This window comes from Eumetopias jubatus, unplaced genomic scaffold (genome assembly GCF_037043125.1).
Source record: "Eumetopias jubatus isolate StellerSeaLion01/CBP00866 unplaced genomic scaffold, mEumJub1_p1.0 scaffold_16, whole genome shotgun sequence".
Lineage (NCBI taxonomy): Eukaryota > Metazoa > Chordata > Mammalia > Carnivora > Otariidae > Eumetopias > Eumetopias jubatus.
In genome coordinates, this window is record NW_028274822.1 from 804565 (window position 1) to 832193 (window position 27629).

At 46.7% G+C, this 27629-nt stretch overlaps 1 protein-coding gene across 5 annotated transcripts in view; it reads right to left on the reverse strand.

Annotated features, from left to right (window-relative positions):
- Nucleotides 1-27629, reverse strand: part of ATP9B (ATPase phospholipid transporting 9B) — a 247254-nt gene that overhangs the window by 52320 nt on the left and 167305 nt on the right. For all 5 annotated transcript variants that reach the window (XM_088019563.1, XM_088019561.1, XM_088019562.1 and 2 more), the window contains one exon: nucleotides 13824-13966. In XM_088019563.1, the coding sequence (XP_087875689.1) occupies nucleotides 13824-13966 (143 nt within the window). The remainder of the gene's footprint in view (nucleotides 1-13823; nucleotides 13967-27629) is intronic.

Here is a 27629-nt window from a genome sequence, read left to right on the forward strand (position 1 = left end):
TTCATTAAAAGTGACACATAAATTCACAATGTTACACATCTTCATGACTCTGAAAACCCTAAACATTGTGTATGTGTATCACTTAATATAAAAATGCACACACAATACGCACATATGATTTTTGCTTACTGCGTTTTCTAGAAGTAAAGCAACCTGGGGAAGTGTGAACACCTGTGAGCAGGGGCGTCAGGTACGGTAACGAAAAGTGCGGTCATGTAGGCCCCCGGGCTTTTCTGCACTTACCTCACAGCTCACAGAAGGGTCACCCACTGACTGATGTAATTATCAATGTGGATATGAACAATCCTATCCCCAGTCAGTTAGAAGCTGGGCTTTCCACACGGTTACAAGGCACCCATAAAATATTAACTAACTTCTGTTTTCTTTGGCACATGTGATGTGGAAGATATAATAAAAAGTGTTTTCACATCTATCCATGACTCCATACACATTGGTGTTCAACACAAAATAGCTCAGAACTCCCACTACAGGACAGGAAGGCTACGTTAACATGAAGGAAAATCCGTATTTCATAACACTGTTTCAGAGACTGTTTTGAATAACCTTCTTACAAGAATGGATAGAATACATACATTAGGGTCTCATAAATTTCAAAGAGCAGCTCTTCTCAGGGATGCTGATCAGTTTTAGAAATTTTGCTTTTTCAAAATTCTATTTAGCCCATTTAGTACCTCAATTAAATGGCACCTAAGTTTCCTGAAATCAAAATTATGTGAGAAGTACAGTTGAAAAGGGTTTCCTGGTTATGTCATCCTCATTAAGTAAAGCAGAATTAATTAAAATAGTTTAAAGAATGTAATTAAAAACAATTCAGCTTCCAAATGAAATAAGGAAGTTCTAGAAATTATTTACATCAAAGATTTGAGATGAAGACGATAGTTACCTATCATCAAAAGCTAATGAAATTGTACATTAATTCCTATTAGAATAAGCACCAAGCTCACCTCTGTTACGTGTGCCCAAATGAGCAGTTCCCTGAAAATTTATTATTTAAAAAAAAATATTTTTTTATTTACTTATCAGATTGACATAATTAAAGAATTTCCTGTAGACACTTTTTCCTCTGACATACACTGAATGTGAGGCTTCTAATCTATGGTGGGCTGTGGTATGAGGCAGTTTATAAATACGATGACAATAAATAATACTTTTCAACCTTTTTATTACTAACAATTTTACACGTATGGCAAAAATAAGAATACTACACCTGCACAGTTCCTACCAAGAATAAACTATTATTTCTTTAGGTTTGTAAACCACTGAACGCAAGTGGCAAAAGACCCTAAGTGAAGGGTGCTCTGCCCTGCTCACTGGCTCACACCGCGGGATCCGCGGGGATGGAACGGGGATGCGCCCAGTTCACCCAGTGCGAAGACCCACCGTCTCACAGTGCTGTTGCTGGAACTGGATGGATCACTTCCGTGTTTCTTTTTTGTGAAAACCGAAGGCTGACATACACTATCTGTTTCAGGTGTACACGGCAGCGGTTCGCTATTTTTATACAAAATGCTCCCCGTCTGAGTGCGGTCGCCATCGGTCACCGCACGGCCCTAGTACAGTATCACCAGCCACACTCCCCATGCGGTACTGTACATCCCCGGGACTCATTTGATAACCGGAGGTTTGCGGCTCTCCACCCTCCTCCGCCCCCTCCCCTCTGGCAACCACCCATTTGTCTCCATGTCTTTGAGTCTGTTTCTCTTGTGTTTGGTTATTTAGATTCTGCAACTTTGGCTTTCTCGGACTCATTTCACTGAGCACCATACCCTCTAGGTCCATCCTTTTTGTCAAAAATGGCAAGATTTCATTTTTATGGCTGAGTAACATAGGTCTCTACCACCTCTCCCGTATCCGTTCATCTACGGATGGATGCTTGGGATGTTTCCAGATCTCAGATATTGTAAATAATGCTGCTGCAAACATAGGGGTGGTGTGTATCTTTGTGAATTAGTGTTCATTTTGTTTGGATAAACACCCAGAAGTGCGATTGCTGGATCACATGGTGATTCCTTTTAATGTCTTGAGGAACCTCCACACCGTTTTCCAGAGTGGCTGCGCCCGCTTGCGTTCCCACCAGCCGTGCACGGCGGTTCCCCTTTCTCTGCATCCTTGCCGACACCTGTTGATTTTAGCCACTGTGACCTGTGTGAAGGAGATGTATCATCGTAGTTTTGATTTGTATTTCTCCCACGATTAGTGATGTTGTGCATCTTTTCATGTGTCTACAGATATTCTTTGAAAAAATGTCCTTTCAGATCCTCTATTTTTAAACTGGGGCGTTTAAATTTTTTGATACTAAGTTGTCTAAGTTCTTCATATGTTTTTGGATATTAACCCCTTACAGGATGGATGATTTGAAAATATCTGCTCCCATTCAATAGGTTCCTTTTTCATTTTGCTGATGGGTTTCCTTGGCTCTGAAGAGGCTTTTTAGTCTGATGAAATCCCATTTGATGGAATCCTGTCTGTTTATTTTAGCTTTCGTTGCCCTTCCCTGGAGAGACAGTTCCAAATAAATGTTGATAAGGCCGATGTCAAAGAGATTACTGCCTGTGTTCTCCTCTGGAACCTCTGTGGTTTCTGGTCTTCAGTCCTGGGTTCCTCTTGTGTGGTGCGGGACAAAGGGCCGGTTTCCTTCTTCTGCACGCTGCTGTCCAGCTCTTGTGGCACCACGTGCGAGGACACTGTCCGCTCTTGCCCCCCTCGGCCTACCTTCGTTGCCCATTTACGGGTGCGGTTTTTTCTGGGCTCTTGAATCTGTTCCCCTGGTCTGTGTGTGTGTTGTGCTGGGGCCACACTGTTAGGATTCTCTGGCTTTGCAGACATTCTAGGGTCTAAGGTGTCACCATTCCCAGATCTCATAGCGCCCAGCTCCACCCACTCTTCCTCTAGGATGGTTGTTCTACCCTGTGGACGCACAGCCTTGGCCTCCCCTTCCGCCACCTGGCCCGCACGCCCCCTGACCAGCAGCACCCGCCCCTGCCGGAGCGCCCCCTGAGCGCCTGACTGCGGGCACTGCTGCCCCCCTGCCGCCCACCCCCCCACTGTGAAACACCGGCTGAGGCTGGCGAGGGGGTCCACAGGCATGCAGGCAGAGGCGGGTGACGGAGCTGCCCCACACGCTGCCCTCATCATCCTCCGTCCTTTCTGCCAAACCTCAGACCTCCTCACACCAGCCGCACAGGTGTGGTGCGGGGGCTCTGCCGCGGCTACATGTACTCTGGGGCCCTCACCGCTCATCCCAACTTGCGAGACTCGGGAATGGCTTCTGACCTCCTGACTGGTGCCACCTTCCTAGAATAAGGACCCTTCATTCTCCTCCCTCCCTCAAACACAACCAGCAATGTCCACCGTCTACATGAAATGTCAGCTGGGCAGCGCACTTCACGGCTGCTGGGACCTGCCAGGCCCCTGAAATGCTAGACGATTACAGAATTAGAGCTCTCCAGTTTAAAAAATAGCAACTACCAGGAATCTCAATGAAATGATAGGAAAAAATAAGAAAAATATGCATTTCATAAGAAACAACTCCAGTTTAAAGAAAAAACTGCTACCTCACAAGGAAATGTGTGATTCCTCCCCCTGGGTGGCACGCCTACCACAGGCCTTTCTCGTGTCCGCCAGCCTCCTGAGTAAGGGCTGCTGGCCTCTCTTCTGACTTCTCCTGCAGCAATTCTGGATTCCACAGTGGCACAGGGGGCTGCCCGCATCCCCCGCCTGGCACCCCACTGGCCGTCCCTATGTTGAGTGGCGCAGGATCAGACCAGTGCCCGGCACTGCGCAGCATGTCAGCTTCACGTCACCGTCATGTGTGGATCTGCATGGCCAGCATGGCCATCAAGATGCAGAGGCATCCCATCTGCACCAACATGGTCCTCGCCTGCATCCGTGGCCACATCCATGCCCTCGCCCACCCCTAGTCTGGCACGACCCATCAGTTCTTCACCGCGCTGATTCTGTTTGTGACAATGGCCGTCCAGGCTGCCCGCCCAGCAGACATGAAAGTCCGACCCTTGGCCTTCTTGGACTCCATGCTGGCCTGGGAGCTGGGTCATCTGTGGACAGCCAGGAGAGGTTGGAAGTCTAGGGTCCCCACTTGGTCTTCGGAGGCAGAGGGTGGGGCCTTTGCTGAGCACAAATGGACAGGGAACACTGTGCAAGCTGCTGCTGCACCATGCGCTGACTGGACACACTTACATGTGGCCATGTGATGGCCACCGCCGTGGTGACTCCTCCGTCCGTCACATCATCACGGGGCCACGTGTGCTGTGCTTTCTCCAACGGCTGGAATGGAAGCGTGAGTGTTCCCGTCTTGCCAGGCTGCTCCTTCGGTCACAGAGAGCAGCTCTTCTCGGCCTGTCTGTGCCCACTGGCATTTCTGCATCGCTGGCTTCTCCAGGCCCCAGTCTGGGCACGAAGCGGAACACCAGGGAACTGACTGCTGGTCCTCCTGATGGGGCGAGCCTGCCTTCCTCCCTCCCCGCTCACAGTCTTCTTGTGTGTGCTGCACGTAGCACGTCAGGTGCATGGTGTGCTCAGCAGGACAGACAGGGAGAAGAACATCCACTCCATCGTTCTGGAACTGGAGGCCTTCATTTATATTAAAAGTTGTAAATACTTATTGTACCCTCTCACACCCTGGGATCACCTAGTTTAGGTATATAACCTCTTCCAACTTTTCCACTGGTAGAGACAAGTATGCATTTATAAACTGTTTTTTCACATGACTACACACAGGGGTATTCCATGTTATTTTTAGGGGGTATACCATAAACCCAGTATGGTATACAATGTTCTGCTGGATCTTCCTCCCAAACACGGATACTCAGATGGTTTAAAATTTTTTGTTATCACCAAAAAATGCAGCTACAAAACTATTATTTATGTGGGGTAGATTCTTAAAGATGAGATTTCGGAGAGTACAATTTGAATTTACATATAGGGCCATGCCAGTGACCCACAGGTTATACTGACCAGGATGCCTTCCGCCCACATCGGGTGCTCAGCAAGGCCGTCGACTGGCATCAGCTCAGAATCACAGAACTGTTCAGAGGCACTCGCCCTAAATTATGTTAAGATTTGACAGTTACACATTTACTTACCTAGTGATAAATTTACATTTATACTGGTCTCCTTATGTAAATTCTACTATCCATATATACCTTTTTTTAAAAAAAGATTTACTTATTTATTTTGAGAGAGTGAGAATGAGAGAGAGAGAGAGTACAGGAGAGCGGGGAGGGTCAGAGGGAGAAGCAGACCCCTCGCCGAGCAGGGAGCCCGATGCGGGACTCGATCCCGGGACTCCACGATCATGACCCGAGCCGAAGGCAGTCGCTTAACCAACTGAGCCACCCAGGTGCCCCGAGTGACTGCTACTGTAATACACTGCTTTAGCTCACTGTCCTCAGTCAGCCTGGTGATAGCATTTTAAGTTCTGAGATGAAAACTCCAACTACGCAGTTACGTTTGCTTCCTGCTGCCGTTTGGAGAACTCTCTAGAGTAATGCACAAAGACCCCTTGAAATTATGGGAGGCCACAGAGTTCCCATAGACACATACAAGCACATGCTAAAATAGTAAATACACTGTTGCATTTAAATATTTAGTTTAAAATAATTAAAAGATAACATATCCAGATTTAAACTATTTCTTTCTTCTTTTGGGCTTTGTTTACATTTATTTTTTATTCTATTTTTGGGGTTATGTTTATAAAGCTTTTTATTTTTTTTTTATAAAGATTATTTATTTATTTATTTATTTATTGAGAGAGAATGGTAGAGAGAGAGTATGAGAGGAAAGAAGGTCAGAGGGAGAAGCAGACTCCCCGCTGAGCAGGGAGCCCGATGTGGGACTCGATCCCGGGACTCCAGGATCATGACCCGAGCCGAAGGCAGTCGCTTAACCAACTGAGCCACCCAGGTGCCCTATAAAGCTTTTTATTAAGATAGATACCTAGAAGTTCTTTATTCTGGTGCTTAATGGAGCCAAAGAGAATTAAACAAAAGACAAGTTTAGAGTAGTTTCTGAAAAGTCAGCAGTTTAAAAAAATGATCATTTTAGGTCTTAAATTTAGGTCTGTGATCCATCTGGAGCTAGTTTTTGTGTGTGGTGTGAGGTAGGGGTCCCCCTTCATTCTTCTGTATGTGGACGTCCTGCTCTCCCTGCCTGTCAGTTGAAGGGGCTGGTCCTCCCCAGTGAGGATGGCGGCACCCGTGCTGGAATCCAGTCGACCGGCAGCGTCAGGCTTTAGTTCCTCCCGGCACACCGTCCTGGCAGCCTTATTGGAAGTCGTCTGAGTGTCCAGCTAGGGACTGATGTCCGGACTGTGGATGCCACCCCCTCGATCTCAAGGTCTGTCCTCACACCACCACCATCCTGTCTTGATCCCTGCAGCCTGGTGGCAGGCTCTGGGATGGGGAACTGTGGAGTCCTTCCATTTGCTCTTGTCCCAAGATTGTTTACACCACTCTGGGTGCCCACCCTCCCTGCATTTCCACAGGAATTCTAGGATCAGCTTGTCAATTTCTCCAAAGAAGGCAGCTGGGATGTTGAGAGGAATCGTGTAGAATCTGTAAATCAATTTGGGGAATCCTACTGCCACCTTAACACTATAAAATACTGATTTTATTTTTTTGATGCCATCATAAACAGAATTGTGTTCTTAATTCTATTTTTGGATAGTTCGTTGCTAGCGTATAGAAATACAATTCATTTTTGTATATTCATCTTGTATCTCAAACCTTACTAAATTCATTTATTGCTTCTAACAGATTTTAGGGGATTCCTTATGATTTTCTTTTTTTAAAGATTTTATTTATTTGACAGAGAGAGACACAGTGAGAGAGGTAACACAAGCAGGGGGAGCAGGAGAGGGAGAAGCAGGCTTCCTGGGGAGCAGGGGCTTGATCCCAGGACCCCGGGACCATGACCTGAGCCAAAGGCAGACACTTAACGACTGAGTCACCCAGGCACCCCTCCTTATGATTTTCTGTTTGAAGACCATGTCACACACAACTAGCTTCACTCCCCTTTATAGCATGGATGCCTTTTTCTTCTTGCCTACCCGCCCTGGCTAGAACCTTGCTCATAGCAGCATTCTTCAAACAGAAACAGGAAAACCTACACTAATGTCCTTCAACTGAGATGGAAATGAAATGTGGTCTATCCACACGACGGAGTATCGCCCGCAATAGAAAGCAGTCAGGTACTGAGACACGCGACAGTGCGGGTGAACCTGGAAAGTGTCTGCTGAGCAAACGAAGCCAGACACAGAAGGCCACACGGTGTGAGCTTCCACTCCTGGGAGAAGTCCAGCACAGGCAGACCGGCTGAGGCATACGGTCGACCAGGGGTCACCGAGGGCTGAGCGAGGGCAGGGAAGCAAGGGGGCTGCTGCTGTGCACCAGGTGGCCTTGTGAGGGAGCTCGGACCGCACTGACAGCACACGGTGGTTGTGCCCAACGCTGGCGCGACCTGCCCCAGTGGCCTGCCGTCCGAGTCAAACGCTGCATCTGGTACCATCGTCCTAGTTGCTGATAAATCATGTTTTATGCAGGTTATAACAGACATATTCAAACAAATGACTATCATTTCATCAAATAAATGATGAAATTTTTGGCTCAGTTATTTTGCCATTTGGATGAATGCATCTGCATCTCGCTGGGTGAGAGACTGGGTTATGTATGCAGACGCTCCTTTATATAGGGGCGCATATCTTCTAACATACTAAGGTGAATCCTGGAAGGATCTTTTTAACTTTCAATGATGTTTCTATTTCACAGTGGACCCTTTAAAACGCTGAGCAGGAAAGTCAGGGCGAGTTTGAGACTTTCTACACCCTCTTGTACAGCAGGGGCGTCTAAGGTTAAACCAGTTACTAAAAGAGTCAGTAATGCAAAACCGCTTTTCAAATCTTAAACAATTTTCATGATTTCAATCAATTGATAGGTCATACAATTTTTGTCATCTTAATTCAACTGTTAGTATGTCCCAAGTCTGAAGCTTCATGATAGGGATGGGCAGACGCCACCAGAAGGCTTCCCTGCGACCTGGCCGTTAGGAGAGCGCCAGGGACGGAAAATGTCTTTGGACAAAAGGCGTGTTTTGTGATTCCTGAAGAAGGAAAATGCTGTAGCTCCTTAATAAGGCAGAGTGCTCTGGAGGACGAACAGCAAAGCAGGTAGAGGGGAACTCAATTTCTAAGGACAAAGTCCTGCAGGCACACGTCTCAGGGCAGCAACGGAGAAGATTCACAGGCAGGCAGAGGACACGTTGCTGGAGACGCAGCTGCAAAGTGTTCTGACCCAGTGTTTGGCGGCTGGCGTGGCCACACCGCAGCTCGTGCATGGGACAGCCAGGGCGTGGCAACCACACAGAAACAAAGGGAAGTCTGCCTGCGGCACACTGGGGACAGGCCACCCACCCAACCCCATGGACTTCCAGCGCAGGATCCAGGCCGTGAGCAATGATCACGTGAGATCAACACAAAGCTACTCAGACTTTACCACGAAGCAATGAGGGATGGAAACACAACTTCTAATACCCTGCAGACTGTGGCCATATTCTTTGTTAATCTGTATTTGCTGTAAATGATGCTTTCTCAGAAGACCGTGGTTCCCAGTACAATAGGCCTCTGTTCAACCACTGCCTGCATCAAGTGCCTCACCTGGGGTGAACAGCCCAGCACACACACAAGTGCGCGCTCCGGTCATGCACAGTGCCAGACCCTGCAGGTGTGTTGGCGCCAGAGGCCCCAGCTGTCGTCTGCAGGCCAGAGAGCCTGTGCCTGGCCCCAGCTTACAGGGCCCCTGGCTTACGGGACATAACCCCCAGCGCCAGGTCTCCCCGGCGAGGCACGCACGCCATGGTCCGCTGCCCCTGCCACTGTGGACACAGCGCTTCCCGCTGCAGAGGATGCGGCCTTGGGAGCTGACACGAGCCGGGTGCAAACCGCACGGCCAAGCCAGGTAACGGGTGCTATCGACACGGTGCGCATCCTAAACGACCTGTCTCAGGGCGTGGTTTGGGAATGCTCTGTCATACAGGAGCATAAAGATTCCCAACAAAGGAATTCGCGGCTCGCTCTAACAGGCTGCAGCCGGAGCGAAGTTTCATGATTTCTGAGCCCTCCGCAGCACCGCTCTCAGGAGCAGCCGGCGCAGAGATGGGGGCTCCCCAGCGGACTCGGTGCAGACGACCTGCCCTAGCATGCCAGCGCCGTCTGCTCATTTATCACGGCACGTCCACCATTTCTGGTCAGTGTCAACATGCTCTGCACCCTGGCAGCTAACAGATGTCCGCTCTTGTCGAATGAACTGCTTCATGTTTCACGCACTGCTGGCCACACGCGTCACTATGGCAACATCATTAATTTCAGATCTTACCGGAAACGTGCACCCCAATCAAACCTAATTACACCACACTGCTTTCTTGTCCACAAGAAGGAAACTGTAATGCAATTGCGGGACACTTCGTTCTCTGTTCTGCTGGGGCAAACGAGAGGCCGCGTGATGGACGCTTCTTGTCAGAAAGCGTATTGATGAGGCACAAGCCCGATCATGATCACGCCGAGGACCGCCTTATGGGCAGGTCAGCAGCGAAAGGCTCCTCACACAGCAGCTCATTCGATTAAGCAGATGATGTCTGCAAACGGTCTTACACCCCAAGTTCTCTACCCTCTGCCAAACCACCACCCCCGTCAGACCCTCTGCGATGGTGGAGCCCACCATAGTGACCACTGGGCCCCGGCCAACTGCAGAGGACCTGAATCAGTCACACGACGAGAATACTACAACACAGAGCACAGTTACTTCAGTCCCTGCCGGACGACGCTTCCCAGTAACAACAGATACGCAGCTGTGCAGGACCCCCCGGCAGGGCAGGTGAGCGCAAGTTCGGGCCATGCAGCCCTCCCGGCAGACAACACATGGCTCTGCTCGGAGGCTTGGGGGTCCCCGGAGGCCGCACGCTGCCCAGAGGTGAGGGCCCAACCCCCGTGTGCCGGCGGCCTCCATCTGTGTGAGAAGCTGGTTTCTAGACTAGTCCTACTATGTGCTGGCAGTGTTGTGACAATTACACAACTCGTCCTCGATGTCCTTCTCCTGCGATTTGGTCCGTGTGGCCTTTAGAAGCAGCCAAGGCAACACTCCCTCCTGAGTGCCCTCAGGGAGGAGGACCCGTGAAGGGCAAGTGCCCGCGGCCCCATGGCCCCAGGGCGAGGACGGGCACAGGGCTGGCACAGCGTGTGGCTCGCCTGATGTGCCGTGGGTGGCGTTCACCTCCTGATTACGGAGAAAGGGTCTGAAAAAGCTCAAGACCAAAAATTTTTAAAAACACTAAAAATGTTTAAAACTCCATGTGGCTCCAACACTAGGAAGTGGTGACAGGGGGTCCCTTCAGTGACTTCTGGAACAAAAAGGCCTCTTGGAAATTGAAATGTGTAAGATTCTCTCACTCACATATTTTATATGATATTCTGTAATTCTTTTTAAATATCAGAAGCCCAGATTATTTATTTTTGCTTTGTCAAAGCAGCAGAGTGAGACATGAGGAAAATGGGGTTTTACTTTATGACTCTGGGCAAAACCACTCATCCTTATCCTGGATGGAACTCAGAATTCAAAGACAAATGGAGGAGCTATGATGAAACAAAGGAGAATGATGACCCCATCACCATTTAAAATGCATACTAAAAAGTTAGCATTTTAAGAAGAAATGATGTCACAAAATCCTTCTTCCCTTGCTGATATCACACATCCAGAGACACGGGAAGAGGAGAGAGAACCAGTCACTCCTCAAGCATACTGTGTGCTGACATATGCTTCTCGTTTGCGAACCGACGTGAAATCACAGGCACCACACTTAGGTGTGTTACATGCAGATTTCAGTGGCCATGAGAGCAGGTGGGCTGCAGACAGGACAGCCCAGCCCGCACCTGCTCCCCGGATAAGCACGCCGCGCACCTCGCACACAGGGCAGGAGGGGAGCACAGAAGTCCGAGAGGGGAAGGCCCCAGACCTTTCTTGGTTCAACATTAAACTGTGACACCGTCATTGCTAGTTAGCATTCAACTGCAAACACTCCACAATTTATGCATTGTACTGATAATCGCTTTTGTTATGTTCAGTCTGGTTTTGTTGTCCAAGATGATGCCATGGACATCCCTGGGCTTGCCTCCTGCTGCGCGTGCACATGTGTCTCCTTGGGGAGCAGGAGCCAGAGGGGCACCGCGGTGCGGAGGCTGTCGGGGCTCGTCCGTTCGGACAGAGCGGTGGCCACCAGGTAACGCTCCCACCAATGGTGCAGACAAGGTCCTGGGGCAGGGTGCGCCTCAGGCAGGTCGGACTTCTCCACACGGGGTGTGGCACTGAGATGCCCACCCTCTCGCTTAGCTCCTGCTCAGGTCTTCAAACTTACATCCATGCAGGCTTTACACAAGTTCTGCTTGGATTTATTTCTAATTACTTTATACATTTTGCTGCTATTCTAATTGGCCTTTTTGGAATTAAATGCCCCCACTGTTGTTGGTATGTGGAAACGTAGTTTAATTCTGACACTGAATTTGCAGGTGTGACTAAGTCCTTCTGTCATCCGGCACCCTTGCCTCAGGGCTCCGTTGGGCTTCTCTGTGAACACGCACAGATCTGTGCACTTGGGGCACAGCGTGCCTGTTTGTGCGGGACTCCGAGTGCATGCTGCTGTTCCTGGTTTCCGATTGTATTTATGCACAAGGTCCAGGCTGCTGAATGCAGGGCTGAGCATAGCTGGGCTTTTCCTGCCGCCGGTGGGCAGCCTGACAGCCTCCCGTGCCGCCCCCCCACAGACCTGTGTGCTGTAAACTCACAGATTCTCCAGGACTCTCTTCTGTGGGGTCACTTCAGGAATCTTTTTGAGTTTGGGTTTGCTTCACTCCAGCTTCTCCATCAAAATAGTCCTACCTGTCTCCCAGAAATAACTCAACCTCTGTGGAGGCACGCCTGCGTGTCTCCCACACTGAGATTTATTCTCTGGATCTTTTCCTGTCGGCTCGGTGACGATGGGAAGGGAGAAATCTGATGGCATTTTCGCAGCCTACCTTCTTGAGTCTGAGCCCCTCGTTACTTTGGAGATCTTCGGACTTACGAGCATCACCTGACGGGACAGTCCCCGACGTGCCATAATGACGGGACAGCCCCCGACGTGCCTGACCACAACCAAATGCCGCTGGGGTGCCCGGCTGGCTCAGTCAGTGGAGTGTGTGACGCCTGATCTCAGGGTTGTGGGTTCGAGCCCCACGCTGGGGATAGAGATTACTTAAATAAAAACAAAAAAACCCACTCTAAATTAAAAAACAAAACAAAACCACGTGCCACAGGCAACTGGATTTTGACTGGAACTGCAGTAAACCTATCATTTCATCGTGAAGGCAGGCTCTATGCAATCCCGTATCTTCGCGCTGGGGACCTTGCGCTGGAGACTGCAGTCTGTCCCTTCAATGGTTTACGTCTTCCTTCACGTTTCTCTGTAAGGTCTGATCATCCTCACACACGTCCTTCACTCCCCTCACGTCTGTATGCTCACGTGTTTCACACGCGCTTGCGCTACCACGAGTGGGGCCTTCACTCTTCCGTCCGCTTGACACGCAGGGAGCTACTTTATTATTCTGACCTGTGACCTGACACTTCATTGGTTCGTACTCTTAGCAGTTGATTCCCTTGGTTCATTATTTCATCTACAAATATTTGCTCCATCTTTCAGGCATAGAGCTTATTTCTAGTTCTTGTCTTACTGCAATGGCCAGAATGAAACATGTTAAGTAATAGGGCTGTTAGATTTCTCTCTTTCCTAAGCTTTTTCTAGTATTTTATTAAAAATAATGTTGAATTTTATTTGAGACATATTTTATCATATTATACAAGTATTCTTAGTTCTAGTTCACCAAGAATTACTAGGAGATATTTTTTAAGACTTATTTATTTTAAAGAGAGAGCATATGTGACTGAGGAGAGAGGCGGAGGGAGGGAGAATCTCAAGCAGATTCCCCCACTGAGCACAGAGCCCAACACGGGGCTTGATCTCACGACCCTGAGATCACGACCTGAGCTGAAATCAAGAGTCAATGGGCAAGGGACTGAGCCACAAGGCGCCCCAAGAATTACCAGGAATTTAAACTATGAATGAAGAAATCAGGAAGGGATTTAACCTGTTGCTAGGATTTTCACTGGACTCAGTTTATGTTTTATTTATTATGTTAAGGATTGACAAGGATTCTTTGATGAAACAAGAGAAAAATGAAATAAGGGCAAATAAAATTTGGGGCAGGGACCTGAGGGTGGGATAGTCACTTGGAAGGCTCTTCAGGAGAACATTACTGTCAAAATACCAAACCCACACACCTCTTGTTACATTCTTCCAACAGCTCACAAGTATCATCCTGTAATAAACAGGCAAGCAGTATTTCCTCTCCAGAAGCCGCACTAATAAAACAAAGAACGGCACGGCAGCAGAGAATCAAAAATATATAAACATGTCATTTAAATCTCTAAGGATTTAACATTTTGCTAATTCTAATGATACCGTGTTTATTCAAAGGTGAAGGTTAGTTGTGTGCCAGTGTTCAGCGGAGTTTGGAAAATCCTAAATTTGAATGACTTCAATACGCCGCTACACATGCACACACGCACACATGCATGCACACACAGACACACCAGGGTCACCCTGCACTGGATGCCGGTGAGCGCACACAGGCACATGCACACCATCGTCACCCTGCCCTGGATGCCGGCGAGCACACAAAGGCAAACATGAACCAGGAGCAGTACCTGTTTTGTCCGTGAGCAAGTACACCAGGCGCCCCAGCTCCTCTGGGATGGTGCTGGTCCGCACAACCGTGCCGGGGATGCTCTCGTCCTTCATGATCATCCATCCATATGCGGCTTTGCCCATGTCCAAGTTCACACGCAAACTGCCAAACAAAACCGGTTCATTACAATCGTTAGCAGGGTCCAAACCTACACGATATGTTCAAACTCACGTTTTCCATACAGGCGTATTATCTTTAACTTCATGGGAACTAAGTAGGTAATACCGTATTTCAGACTTTAAAATAAATGAATTTGTTGACACTTAAGCCAACAAACCTTTTGAGGCCCCTTATCATGTTTGTAGGCGACAGTAAACAGGCTCCTCATCCTGGTCCTCCAGTGGGGCATGCGGAGGCAGATGTGGGAGGAGAAGGTGGATGTGCGTTAAGTACCCCCGCTCAGACACAAAGGAGAGATGGTGCGTGTGTAAGGGGTTCAGGCAGCATCCCACTCGGAACAGATATTCAAAATGCATCATGACCTTGATCCGCTCATTTTACAAGAACAAACAGGATGCTCTCCTGGGACGATGAATGCCGGACTGAACACATCCTGGGAAGACTAGGCCCCTCACAATACCAGGCTCCCGAGCAGGGACCTCCCTGAGGACTGGGGCGGTGGTGTGGCCCGAGCAGAAGCACAGCGGGGGAGAGTGGCAGGAGGTGGGATCAGACGTGGCAGGGGCCAGACCATGGTGCAGAATGTGCGTTTCACAGTCAGGGCAACGGATGAAGGGCTCCTCTGTGACCCCAGCGGCACTCAGCTCCCTGTGGGGCTTACTGACGTGCTCACTCTGCTCCCGACTTCACACACAACCAGCTTTGCTCTCGTTCACATTCAGACTCAAGACCATTCAGATATGCTTCCAATTCTAGAAAAAAATCTGTGCCTGATTTGATTTTGTCAAGAAAATAGCAGACGTGGTATGTGATATACCTACACGATGCAGGGAAGCTGCTGACAGTCACTCATTATGACCAACACGGCAATTCATACAGATCTACCTACTAAGAAACGCACCCTTGAGAAGCAACGTGGAGGACTCAGAGTCAGTGGAGAGAGTCCAGTCTGTAGGTAAGTTAAAGAAAATTAAAACAATCATAATGAGCTATTTGTCCATAAAGCTCACATCTTAAAAATCCTAAGAACTCTGCGGGTCAGAAAGAAGAGTTTTAATTGACAAGTACACAGACTTCCACAGGCAGGCAGGAAGTTTTCAAGAGTTCACAGGGTGCTGCTGGGCTTGGGGCGGAGTGGAAACCCAAGGAGCACCTTCTGGGTTCATCTGCGGTGCTCTCTTCAAATCATGAACGGTTAGGGCTTAATAAAACCACTGCTATTGTCACATAGCTGTAAGAATTTGTTATTTCACGAAATAGTCACAAATAAACGTCAGTGGGCTATTTTCGGCTGACGGCACACACCCTCAAGGCCAGTGAACAGAGGATGCGGATAATCTTCAAGGAAAAATAAAACACAAGTTCACTTTACAAGTGAAAACTATCATAGAAAATGTATCTTCAACTAAGACTGAAATACCACACAGGAAGCAGAAGCTTGAGTTTACATGCATTGTATATTTTGGTCAAATGTTCGTATAGTTTGCTTTTTAATGTTAAAGATCTCTAGAAGCTCAAACTTCAAACACTAAGTTGACAGAGTAATTATAATTATCATCACTATACTTAGTAATGTGCTAATTTATAGAATTTTAAAATTTAGACCTCCGCTCGTCTAGTAAAGTACTTTACAGTAACATGACCTATGAACAAAAAAACATTAAGCCTACCATTTTGAGAATTACAGAGATAGATCATAAGGTAATGGATACCAGTTATTTTAAGCTCATTTTATTGCTAACTGACCAACTGTGATTTTGTGATCAAGAGATCCATTTCAAATTAAGTGGAAAAGCTGTCTGCCATTTTAGACAGTCAAGTGAACAAGAAGGCCACAGTGATCCTCGCTGTCACACACACCGAAACGGAGCCCCTGGACTCTGCGCAGCGTCAGGAGTGTCAAGAAGGGGCGCCGCAGCCGAGCACAAGGCTGACCGGGGAGCAGGCACCTCCTGGGGGCTCCTTCCTGACCAAACAGTCCCACCTGGCCTCACCTCACCACCGGGAAATGTCGGAGGAGGGAACCCGAGCCCTGGAGAAACAGGAGGCCTATTTCCCTCAGTGCCACGGTGGGGCCAGGACCCCACTCAGCCCACCCGCTGCCTGCTGCATTCAGACTGTCCTGTGATACGATGGTGCAGTGGCGCTTGGCGGCACTCGGGCTCCCGGCTGAGCCAGGCCCTGTGCCTGCAGCGCTCCCCAGGGAACACAGCCGCCCAAAAGGGCTCACACACTCCTGCCTGACTGAGGCGTATGTGTAGATCTTAATCTGAGCAAAAGAAAAGTCATCTTAATGAGAAGTTCTATCAAAAGTAATCAAAGCTTTTTCCTGTAAATTGTCATCTGTGGGAAATGGCACAGATACCGTTTTATCTGAATCTCCCCCCAAATTTTTCATTTTGTGACATCTTTAACCTCTTTTTTGGGGTGCGGAGCCCAATGTGGGGTCTAAACCCATGACCCCAAAATCAAGACCCGAGCTGAGACAAAGAGTCGGATGCCCACTGAGGAAGCCATCCAGGCGCCCCATCCACCTCTTCGTGACACACCGTGGATGGCAAGGGATGGCACCAAGATCCTCACTGGCTGAACTCTCCCAACGCTGGGCACGTGGAGGGTAACATTCAAGTCTCTTCTAGGAATCTGGACCTCTGCCCTGGGCTTGAGACCAGTGTATTCTGTTGCCTGCAGACGATCCTACCTCAGACTCATCACAGATCCCCTCTACATGAATATATACAAGGGAGGGTAACATTCCCCCTTCCTCGTCTTCCGGTGCCAGACAAAACAAAACAGAGAAATCTACTCTTTCTCAAGGAGGAGGAAACACTCCTTGGGACCACCTGTCACCTGAGCCAGAACTGCCGAAGGACTCCAGGTTCCTTTTCCCTTTCATTTCCCTTATCTCAATAATCAACTCTGGCCCACTCAACCTCCCCAATTCTCCGAACCCTCTTTCTATGCTCCATCAGGAAGAGGCATGGCCAACTGAATTTTACAGGGTTAAGGCTAGGTGTGACTTGTACTGATTTTTTAATTTCCAAATTTACCAGTTCTATGATCTTGGACAAATGACACACTTGATCTTTCTGAGCCTGTCATAGTACCTCTAAAATGCCATCTACAGGGAAGGTCACTGTGGGTATCGGCACTAATGCATAAAAGCAGGTTACTGAATTATGTTACTGTATCACTGTCTCAACAGTCGGGAGAAGGTTTTATAGAAAAGATGAGCCCTGAGATAAAATGGAACGGACCCGGGCAGGCAGCATGTCGCGCACCACTAGGGGAAGGCGGGTCGTCAGCAAACCTGAGCTTGGAAGGTACCGATGGCACGTAAGTGGAACAAAGGTGGGTACACACCTAAATCCACCGGGAGTCCACCTGAACCGCATCAACTACACACACAGACACAAAGAATGTACAGCCTTCAGCCCTAAGAAACAAAAAATCTGGTAAGGTATGAAAGTAGTTTAAACTGGCATATGCAAATTCTACATCACATTATTAAGTTTTTGAATGGGTGTGGGAAGATGAGAGATTGGAAATGAAATAGGAGAAATAAACGGAGCATCGAGGTTCCAGATCAACTGAAGCAAAAAATGCCAGAGCCACAGGGAGAGTCAGAAGCTGCACACGAGGCAGCGGGATGCCCGGGAGTGTGCCAGGACCTGGGGCCCCCCGGAGGGCTCCGAGAACACACCCTTGCTCCGTGCCACACTTAGGGAGACGGGGGCACAGTAAGGACGGTCTTCAGGGAGACTCACCTTTTCGCCTTCTGTTCAGAGTGATGTCAGCCCCAGCTCCTCAACATCCCCCACAATCAAATATTAATCATAGGCTCAGATTATCAGGGTGAATGGCAACAGGTAATTTAGGCCTTCCCCACCATTCAGAGTTGTTTCAGTGTTTACGTGGGGGGGGGGGGCACGTGAACTACTGCATACACTATGCGCCAGCTGGAGCCGAGAGGGTGTGTGTGTGTGTGTGTGTGTGTACTGACAGGTAAAACACACCAGGGTGTGTGTGTGTGTGTGTGTGTGTGTGTGTGTGTACTGACAGGTAAAACACACCATACAGCAACAGCATAAAGATATTTATGCAGGAGTGAGGCCAAATATTTTGTGTCAATACGTGAAAGAGATAAATATTCCTATTAAAGGGCCAGCACTTCCTGTAGTTCATAAATAAGAGTACTAATTAAATGCAATTTGATACACCTTAAAATGAAATGTCTCTGGTAGTCTAAGAATAAAGGAATGGCAAAGGTGTTTAAGACCCCAAATTAAGCATGTAGCGGTTGTGTCAAAATATTCATAAGAAAGCTATAACCAGGCCAAAAAAGACCAGATGAACAGGTGGAAGGCAGGGATGCCTGGGTGGCTCAGTCAGTTAAGTGTCTGCCTTCAGCTCAGGTCATGATCCCAGGGTCCTGGGATCGAGCCCCACATGGGGCTCCCTGCTCAGCGGGGAGCCTGCTTCTCCCTCTGCCTGACCTGCCTGCCCCCTCCCGTTTGTGCACGCAGTCTCTCTCTGACAAACAAATAAATAAAATCTTTAAAAAAAAAAAAGAAAGAAAAAAGGTTGAAGGCAGAAAATCAGATGCTTTTCAAGGTTGGAAAAGCTCAGCTCAACTCTCTACCCGAAGGGGACAGTGTAACCACAGTGAAACCAGGGCAGAGGATAGGACTGGGAGGAAACGCCCCCCAGCGCCCCCACGATGGAGCCCTGCAAACAGAGCGGGGACGAGTCATGCCCTTGCTGGGCTGCAAGGCTGCAGCAGCAGAGGCACACCCCTGCTCTGAGGTCGGACCGGGGCACTGGGCCTTGAATATCCAGGCTACGCACAGTGAGGCAGTGCTGGATTCTGGGTTCTGGGAGCACCAGTGCACTCTCAGTTTTCCTGAATCAGTTTCAATAAAGTGTGTAATTACGGGAGCAGAACATGAGCCTGAGACCGCTAACACCATCTGTGCAGGCAGGTGAGGAAGATGGGGCACAGAAGACACTTAAGCGGAAGAAGGCAGAGTCAGCAGACGGGGAGAAGACCCAGCGGGCACTGGGCTTCTTGTTCGAGCCACACCCAACAGATTGCTCTTCTCATCTTCTTTGCACCTGTTTGACACACAAAGTCCCCCTTTAACTTAATTTACAAACCGCATCTATAGATCTTTCATGAAAAAGTACCACAGTCTAATTAAAAGGCAAATGAGATAAATATATCTGCAAATATGAAAGAGCTGTTCGTTATCATATGAAAAGACAACACAAACTGAAACAAGAAGAGCCAGAAGGACAAAGGCCTGAAGAGTGAATCCAGCTACTGGTGCAGTAAATGCCACTTTACCCTGAGAAGGAACAGAAGAGACCAATTGAGGCCACAGCAGGAGTGAGGTGTCCTCAACCCAAGAATGCAAACTCACAGCCCCCAGACTCCAGAGCCTGAGACCTCCACCTCCAAGTATATACCAGCTCTCGTGGATGGTGATGACAGTGTTTTGCTTTTTTGTAACGTTTTGTTTTTAAAGATTTTATTTATTTATTTGACAGAGAGAGACACAGTGAGAGAGGGAACACAGGCAGGGGGAGTGGGAGAGGGAGAAGCAGGCTCCCCGTGGAGCAGGGAGCCCGATGCGGGGCTCGATCCCAGGACCCTAGGACCATGACCTGAGCCGAAGGCAGACGCTCAATGACTGAGCCGCCCAGGCGCCCTGCTTTTTTGTAACTTCTAACTTTGAAGTTGTTTTTAGACTCACAGAAGTAGCAAAACCAGGGGAGTTCCCGGGTGCTCCCCCAGTGGTGGCACCTTAGGGCATGAAACACACTCTGCACAGCCAGTGTTACAACACGATTAAGTCAAACGCAGGCTTCATTCAGGCTCTGTCAGGCTTTACACACACTCTTCTGCTTTATGTGTCCCAAGGACAGATTCGTGTTACACCCTGTCCACCATCGGGATCAGACAGTTCCATCTCACAGTCCTCAGGTTAACCCCCAACAGTGCTAGCTGCCCCCAACCCGAACCCTGGCAACTGCTGAACTGTCCGTCATTATAATTTTCTAACTTTAAGAACATCCTATAAATGCCCAAGTTGTTCTATGTATCAATACTTTATTCCTTTTTATGAATGGATAGTATTCATCGTATAGATAGACCATAATTTATCCAGGTCACATTTTTTTTTTACTGTCACCTTGCATTCCCCAAATTTGCTATGATATAGTTGCACTTTGTTGTTAAAACAAAGCCTGCTGCATTCTCAAGAATAAAGTTTATCACATTTGGGGCCTGAAAACTGTACCTACCCTTGGAAAGTACTGCCAACAAAGTTAATCAGAGAGTTTCATTCAAATTTGTCTAACTTTCTTTATACAAAACTGCAAGAAAGTTCTGTGATCTTGGGTAACGGCAGGCTATACTATTTGAACCAATGTTCCCACTGAAAACAGTAAGAAATACTGTATAAAATGTTTTTTAAATTTCTTAAAAGAAATAAGGCACTGAATAGATACGAATTTCTGGGTTGAACCCTCATCAGTTTCCACAAAGGTTAAGTGATCACGTGCCAGGCCCCAAGAGTTTGAATTCTCTCTTCAACAGACTACCTGGGCAGGAGCAAAAACAAAGACCGGGACCATCAAAAGGTGGAGGTCCAACAAGAGGCCCTTCTTTCCATGAGAGGCAGGGCTGTGAGGGGCTACACTGTCACACTAAGGGGGAAGCTGGAAAGTGAGGCAGGTGCATGTGGAGATGGCACCAGGCTCACATGATTCGGTGACTGTGAATCTCCAATTTGGGGGAAGATGTTCCAAGACAGGTGGTACCTCCAAGTACACCGCAGAAGCAAGTGTAGAGTTTTCAGAAACACGTAACTTTCATCTTTGATCTCCCATTACTCATATAATTAGCTTTTCAAATACAATTACCAAAGAAAACCTCCCCAAATAAACCAAAAACAAAACACAACAACAAACAGCACAGCACTCAGGGGACCGTACTAGGAGCAAGAGCCAGAAGGGAAAAACAAGAGGAAGGATCAACAAAAGCAGCAGATCCCACACGTGACTGACACAGGCTGTAAAACAGGGAACGTACGGAAAACCAGAAAGACATGTGCAAGGAAGAGACAAACATAAATATGAATAAATCAATGTGATGAAGACACCAAACAGAATTTCCCAAACTAAAAAGTATCAATAACTGAAATTAAGAACTCAATTGGTTTGACAGAGGCCTAGACGCAGCCACAGATGAGATCAGTGACTTGGAAGTCGGATTGCTGGGAATGATACAAAATGGAGAATGGGGACAGAAGGTGGAAAATAGGGAAAAACAGGAGAAAGAAAGTGGGGTTAGGACACTGAACAAATCTCACATTCATGTCCCCAAAAGAGAGGGGACAGAGCAGTATATAAAAGGAGACAACCACCAGTTTTCTGGGATGGGAAAGGACCAATCCACAGACTGGTGCATTCGAGAAACGCACCGAATCCTAAGCATTATATGAAAAGCAGCTTCTGTCCCCACACAGCGCCCAAGCCCAGAGCAACAAGACACAGGTCGGAAAACTGCTGCAGGGCGGAGGGCACCAAGGAGCAGCGTGGGGCACGCAGGTGGAACTGTTTCAGGAAGGAAAGCCAAACAGAAATCTAGAGCATTCCCAACAAACCCATAGTAAACAAAACAATAAATTTTTGACAGAAGGAAAATCATCCTACATAAAAGGCCTGACGTATAAGAAGAAATGAAAAAACACATGGATACACCAAAGTGCATAAAGAATGTAGAAAACGACAGTATCTTTGGGACTTAAGAATGACTTGAATTTAAATACACGACAAAAGTGGCACAAGGTCAAAAGGGTGCAGGGAGGTAAACGTTACTCCGAGACAATATGTAAAGGAAGTAACTACCTGCAGATTTGATAGATTGAGAACAATGATCTCAGTTCACAGGCTAACTACTAAAAGAATAAATATGGCTTAAAATCTTCTAAACTAGTAGAGAAGAAAGTGGAACTCTACTAGAATTATAAAATGGTAAGACAGGAGAAAAATACAGAGCAGGTGAGTCATACTAAAAAAACAAAATAAGATGATAGGTTTAAACCAGAAATACAACAGAATCACAATAACTGTGTAGGCACAGTTTGTCAGAGTAGGTAAAAATGAAACGTAAGAGACACACATATACACACACACACAGACGGGAAAGTGCAAAATGGAGCAAGACAAGCCAAGCACATTACACCCAGCAGGCATGGCTATATGAATATAACACGAAGTAGAATTTAATGCAAAAAGCTTTCACAGAGGGGTGCCTGGGTGGCTCAGTGGGTTAAGGGTTTGACTCTTTCAGCTCAGGTCATGGTCTGGGGGTTATGGGGTCAAGCCCCGTGTCAGGCTCTGTGCTCAGCTTGGAGTCTGCTTGAGGATTCTCTCCCTCCCTCTCCCTCTCTCTCCCCCATTCTCTCTCTCTCTCTCTCTCAAATAAATAACTCTTTTAAAAAAAAAAAAGCTTTAGCAGAGACAAAGTCACTTTATAATGAGAAAATGCTTAATTCAGCAGAAATATTTAACAGTTTAAATTTGTATACATCTGATATCAAAGCCACAAAATATATAATGCCAGCAACAGAATTCCAGAGAAAATAGATTCCCAATACCAATGGGAGATTTCCACCTGACGCTTTGCAAGTGTGACAGAAGGCACAGAAAAGCCAGCGGGGATGCGGAGAAACTAAAAAACAAGATTAACAATCTCGGCCTAACAGACGTGCACACATTCCAGCAATCCAGCACCCAGGTTTAAGTCAACTAGACACCCAGCCCTACAATGCATCTCAGCAAAGTTCATGCATCTGAAATGACTAAGATACATTCTTTGACAACAACATAAAAAAATAAATATGAACACAGATAATAATTAGGAAATGCAAATATGCTTATAATAACCACAGGTCAAAGAAGAAATCACAGTGGAAATTCTGTACTGACAGTAACAAAAATACCACGTACAGAAGCATCTAGGATGTAGCCAAAGCAGTACTTCTGTGTGAATTTATAGCCTCAATGACATACTCAGAATGGGAAAAAAGGCTGAAAACTCGTAACTGAAACATCTATCTCAAGAAGAATAACACAAACCAAAAAAGGTGTGAGGAGAGAAGATAACAATAAATTAGAGAAATATTATATAGCACAAAGAATCAATAAAGCCTAGAGAAGGTCTTCCCAAAAGACTTCTACAGCTGATACACCTGCTGGAAGACTGGTCAAGAAAAACAGAAAAGAGGAACAAGTATCAAGAGTGAGGGACAAAGATCAACCCCACAGACCCTACACATTTGAGGTCAAAGGAAAACATTATCAACAGGCTTGTGGGAATACACCTGAATACGGGCACAGGGGACATATTTCCTGAGAACTGTAACTGCAAAACTGACCGAAGAAGAAATCAAAAACTTGAAATCAACTTTTTAACTATTTAACTATTTACAACTACTTGATAAATATATTTAACCTATTAAAGACATCCACTCTGCCAAATATCTTTTCACAGTAAAAAATTCAGGCCTCCCTAATGTGTCAATATCAAGGAATAAATCATTATAATTTTACAGAAAATATTTTAGAGAGGAGAAAATGAAAGAAGACTTGTCAATGTACTCATGAGAATGGCATGCTCCTGACACTAAACACCATCAGGAAAGTTACAGCGGAGTCAATCATATGGACCAATGCAAAAATTCCACAAAAAATACAAACAATGGGATCCAGTAACACAAAAAGAATGGTATATCATGATTAAGTTGCATCTTTCCCCCAAAGAATAAAGGCAGGTACCACATTAGAAAGCCAAACAATATAATTTTTCATATTAAAATATTAAGGAAAAATTTAAAGATAAAATATCATTTCAATAGATTTTAAAAATCTATCGAAAACTATAATCATAATTTTAAAACAAATTTTAGCCAAATAGTAATAGGAAAAACTTCCTCAGGGGGCGCCTGGGTGGCTCAGTCGGTTAAGCGACTGCCTTCAGCTCAGGTCATGACCTCAGGGTCCTGGGATGGAGCACACATCGGGATCCCTGCTCAGAGGGAGTCTGCTTCTCCCTCTCCCTCTGCTGCTCCCCACCTGCCCCCCGCTCGTGCTCTCTCTCTTGCTCAAATAAAATCTTTAAAAAAAAAACTTCCTTAGGATAAAAAGGGTTTCTATAAAAACATATAGCATACTTGATGAAATCTTGGAAGTTTTGCCTTTTATGATGAAAACAAAAGCAGAGTCTATTATTAGTACTTCTGCTTAACGTTGTATCAGGAATCTTTGATACAGTGATAAGGAAAAGAAATAAATGGTGCAGGAATCAAAACTGTCATTATTTACTGATGATACAATTACCTTAGAGAAAGTCCAATAAACCCCAGATTAATAATTGAAATCAATAAAGTTTTACCAAAATTGATGGATTCAATCATTTTATAGAAGTCACTTGATTTCTCCATACCAGTAACAAATACAAAGGAAACAGTTCTTTCAAAACCCATAGTATTTACAACAGCATTTGAAAAATATCAAGTATCTAAGAACAGCTCCAATAAAAGTTGTGCAAGATTTCTACGGAGAAATTTTTTAAAATTTGAGATACGGCAGAAGACCTAAAAAATTAAGAGTTATGTTGGGGCACCTGGGTGGCTCAGTCGGATGAGCAGCTGACTCGTGATTTTGGCTCAGTTCATGATCTCAGGGTCATGGGATCGAGCCCTGTGTTGGGCTCCACGGTCATCAGGGAGTCTGCTTGAGATTCTCTCCCTCTGCCCGCCCACCCCCCATAAATGAATTTTTTTTCTCTAGATTTTATTTCTTTATTTGACAGAGAGAGACATAGCAAGAGAGGGAACACAAGCAGGGGGAGTGGGAGAGGGAGAAGCAGGCTCCCCGTCGAGCAGGGAGCCTGATGCGGGGCTCGATCCCAGGACCCTGAGAGCATGACCTGAGCCGAAGGCAGACACTTAATGACTGAGCCACCCAGGCGCCCCTGAATAAAAAAAATCTTAAAAAAAAAATTTAAGGCTAGATTCATGGTCTGAAGATATAGTATTAAATGCAAACAGCCAGTGAGAACAAGGCTGCTCTTGAAGAGCACGAGGAGGAAGGCCCTTTCTAGGAACCACTAACTCAGGACAAAGGTGTGTGAGTTCTGGCTCAGGAATAGACAAACCCCCAAGGGGACAGCACAGGAGACCCAGAGTGGCCTGTGCGTGTCTGAGTCCTAGCGTACGACGGAGGGGCTCTTGTCACTGAGGAACAGTCTTTCTTACAAGGTCTGCTGAGACAACTGGTGTGGAAAGCAGTGATACATGAAAATCCTGTTTCACACTATTAAAAAACCCCACCACTTCCAGCGGTCAGACAACCCTGCCATGCTTTCAGAAGCTAATGCAGGAGGGTAGCTCCATCATCCAGAGCCCAGAACGGCTCTCTGAACAACATAAAGAGAGTGTAACCAACAGCAAAAAAGACTTATAAATTTGACTATGCAAAATTAACATTTTTTCATAATTTCACCAATAGTAAAAATTCAAGCTATAGATTGAGAAAGACTATCAGTAAAACACGGACCTGAAAAGAACACCCGTATCCTGCCCAGTAGGGCCAACTCTTTCAGGTTAGGAGAGCTGGGGACAGTCTTTTGTGACTGGATGCTCCACTCTCTGGCCCTGTGGGTCCAGGCCTGTGCACCTGTGGCACAGTGATTCTTCCTTTCTCCGCAAGGGTAGCACCAGTTTGCAGCGGGGCAGCTCTATCAGCCTGTTTCCTGCCTGTCGGATTTGGGGGGTCCAAAAGGCTTCCCTCATTTTAGCCTGTCTCTGTTCCTTCCAGCCCAGGCTGGTAGTGCTCCTGCTGATCCAGGATTCTCAAAAACTCTGTGCTTCTCCAATGTGTGTTATGGGGGTCCACACCACCTGACAAGAGGCTTCTGCACACATCTCTCCTTGGATAACCCCATCTGCTCCAGGCTCTGGCCAAGTGGGTGAGTGAGTCCATGAGTTACATACCTAACCTCTTCAGCAAAAAGCTGTCCAGTGACACCCTTGGCCTCTATCCTGTGCATGCTTTACAAACCGTGAATTTTCTATATTAGTATCTTTTGCAATCTGGATAGGCTGCAAATTTCCAACACCATTGACTGGTTTCCTAGGTTGGAAACACTTTTTTCCCCAAGCATGCTAAATGGAAAAGGAGGCCCTACTGAGATGTTAAGAGAGTTAATTTCTAGGTTCCGAAGCCAATTCTGTACCCATGTTACCTGACATTTTCAATACTTGATTCTTACTGTGCAGTGCTCTGAGCAGAGCTGGGTACTCACTCCTTCAGGCAGTTAGGTGGCAGAATGGGGGCCCCGCTGCCCAAGCCACAGGGCCCCCATCGATTGCAGTGCTTTAGACAAGACGGGCCCATGTGTTTCTCAGAAGGGACAGAGTCCTCACTGTCAGCACCTTTCTACCCCCATCACCCATGCGTGCCCCCGTGAGAGTAAAGGTCCCTCTGACCCAGCACTGATAGGACAGTTTTCTGGACCATCAGCTAGAACGTGACACAGCACTTGGAAATCATGTGGGGAGAAGAGCGACTGAACCAACAAGCAACCACCAGTGCCTGGCCTGACGGAGCCATGAAGAACTCTGATGGTGTGTGTGTCGTTACGAGTGACACAAACAACGCAGGGAACATATATCCAGTTCAATTACAAGACTTAAACCCTGTAATGTTTTCCTTGAAAGACAAAGTAAATTATATCAGGTGGCTCAAAAATATTTTATTCTGTCAAGAAAAATTTCTAGGAAACAGCCTAAGTTTGTTAAATTTGAAAAGCCTTTGAACCAACCAAACACACCAGAAACAGACTCACAGACACAGAGAACAAATGGGTGTTTACCACAGGAAAGGGGGCTGGGGAAGGGTGAAGCAGATGAAGGGGATTAACAAGTACGATCCTCCAGTTAAAAAATAGGGGAGTCACGGGGATGAAACGTGCAGCCCAGGGAGTGTAGTTGGTAAGACTGTGGGAACTGCACGGTCACCAGCAGGGGGCAGACTTCCTGCAGGGAGCACCTGGTAAGGCGTGGAGCCGTCCAATCGCTATGCTGGACACCTGAAACTAACGGAACACTGGACTTCCATTAAAAACACGTGTTAGGTCAATAGAGGAAAAAGCATTTAACTTTCCAAAATTGTGCACTTTCAAAAAAAATTTTTTTAAATCCTTTATTAAATTGAAAAGCGTATTTAGCAAATACGAAAACATATTACTATTCATATTTTATGGAAACTTTGCAAAAGGAAAACAAACTTTGTTGAATCAAATGTAAACATGAAGTCCTTAAATCAGCATCCTAGGCTTTTCACATTTTACAGTTTTCATTTCTTCTGCCACATTTGTCTAACTGGATTCTCAAACTGTGAAAAACAAGACAAAGGATCATGTTGAAGTAGGCGTGAGACATTTTGGAGCTAAAAAGAGGTGCAGGTATAATTCTGTCTAGTAAGTCTCTCCACACTTGACTGAACATGTAAATATAAAACTGTTGACTGGAGGGGCCGCCTGGGTGTGTCAGTCACTGAGCATCTGCCTTCG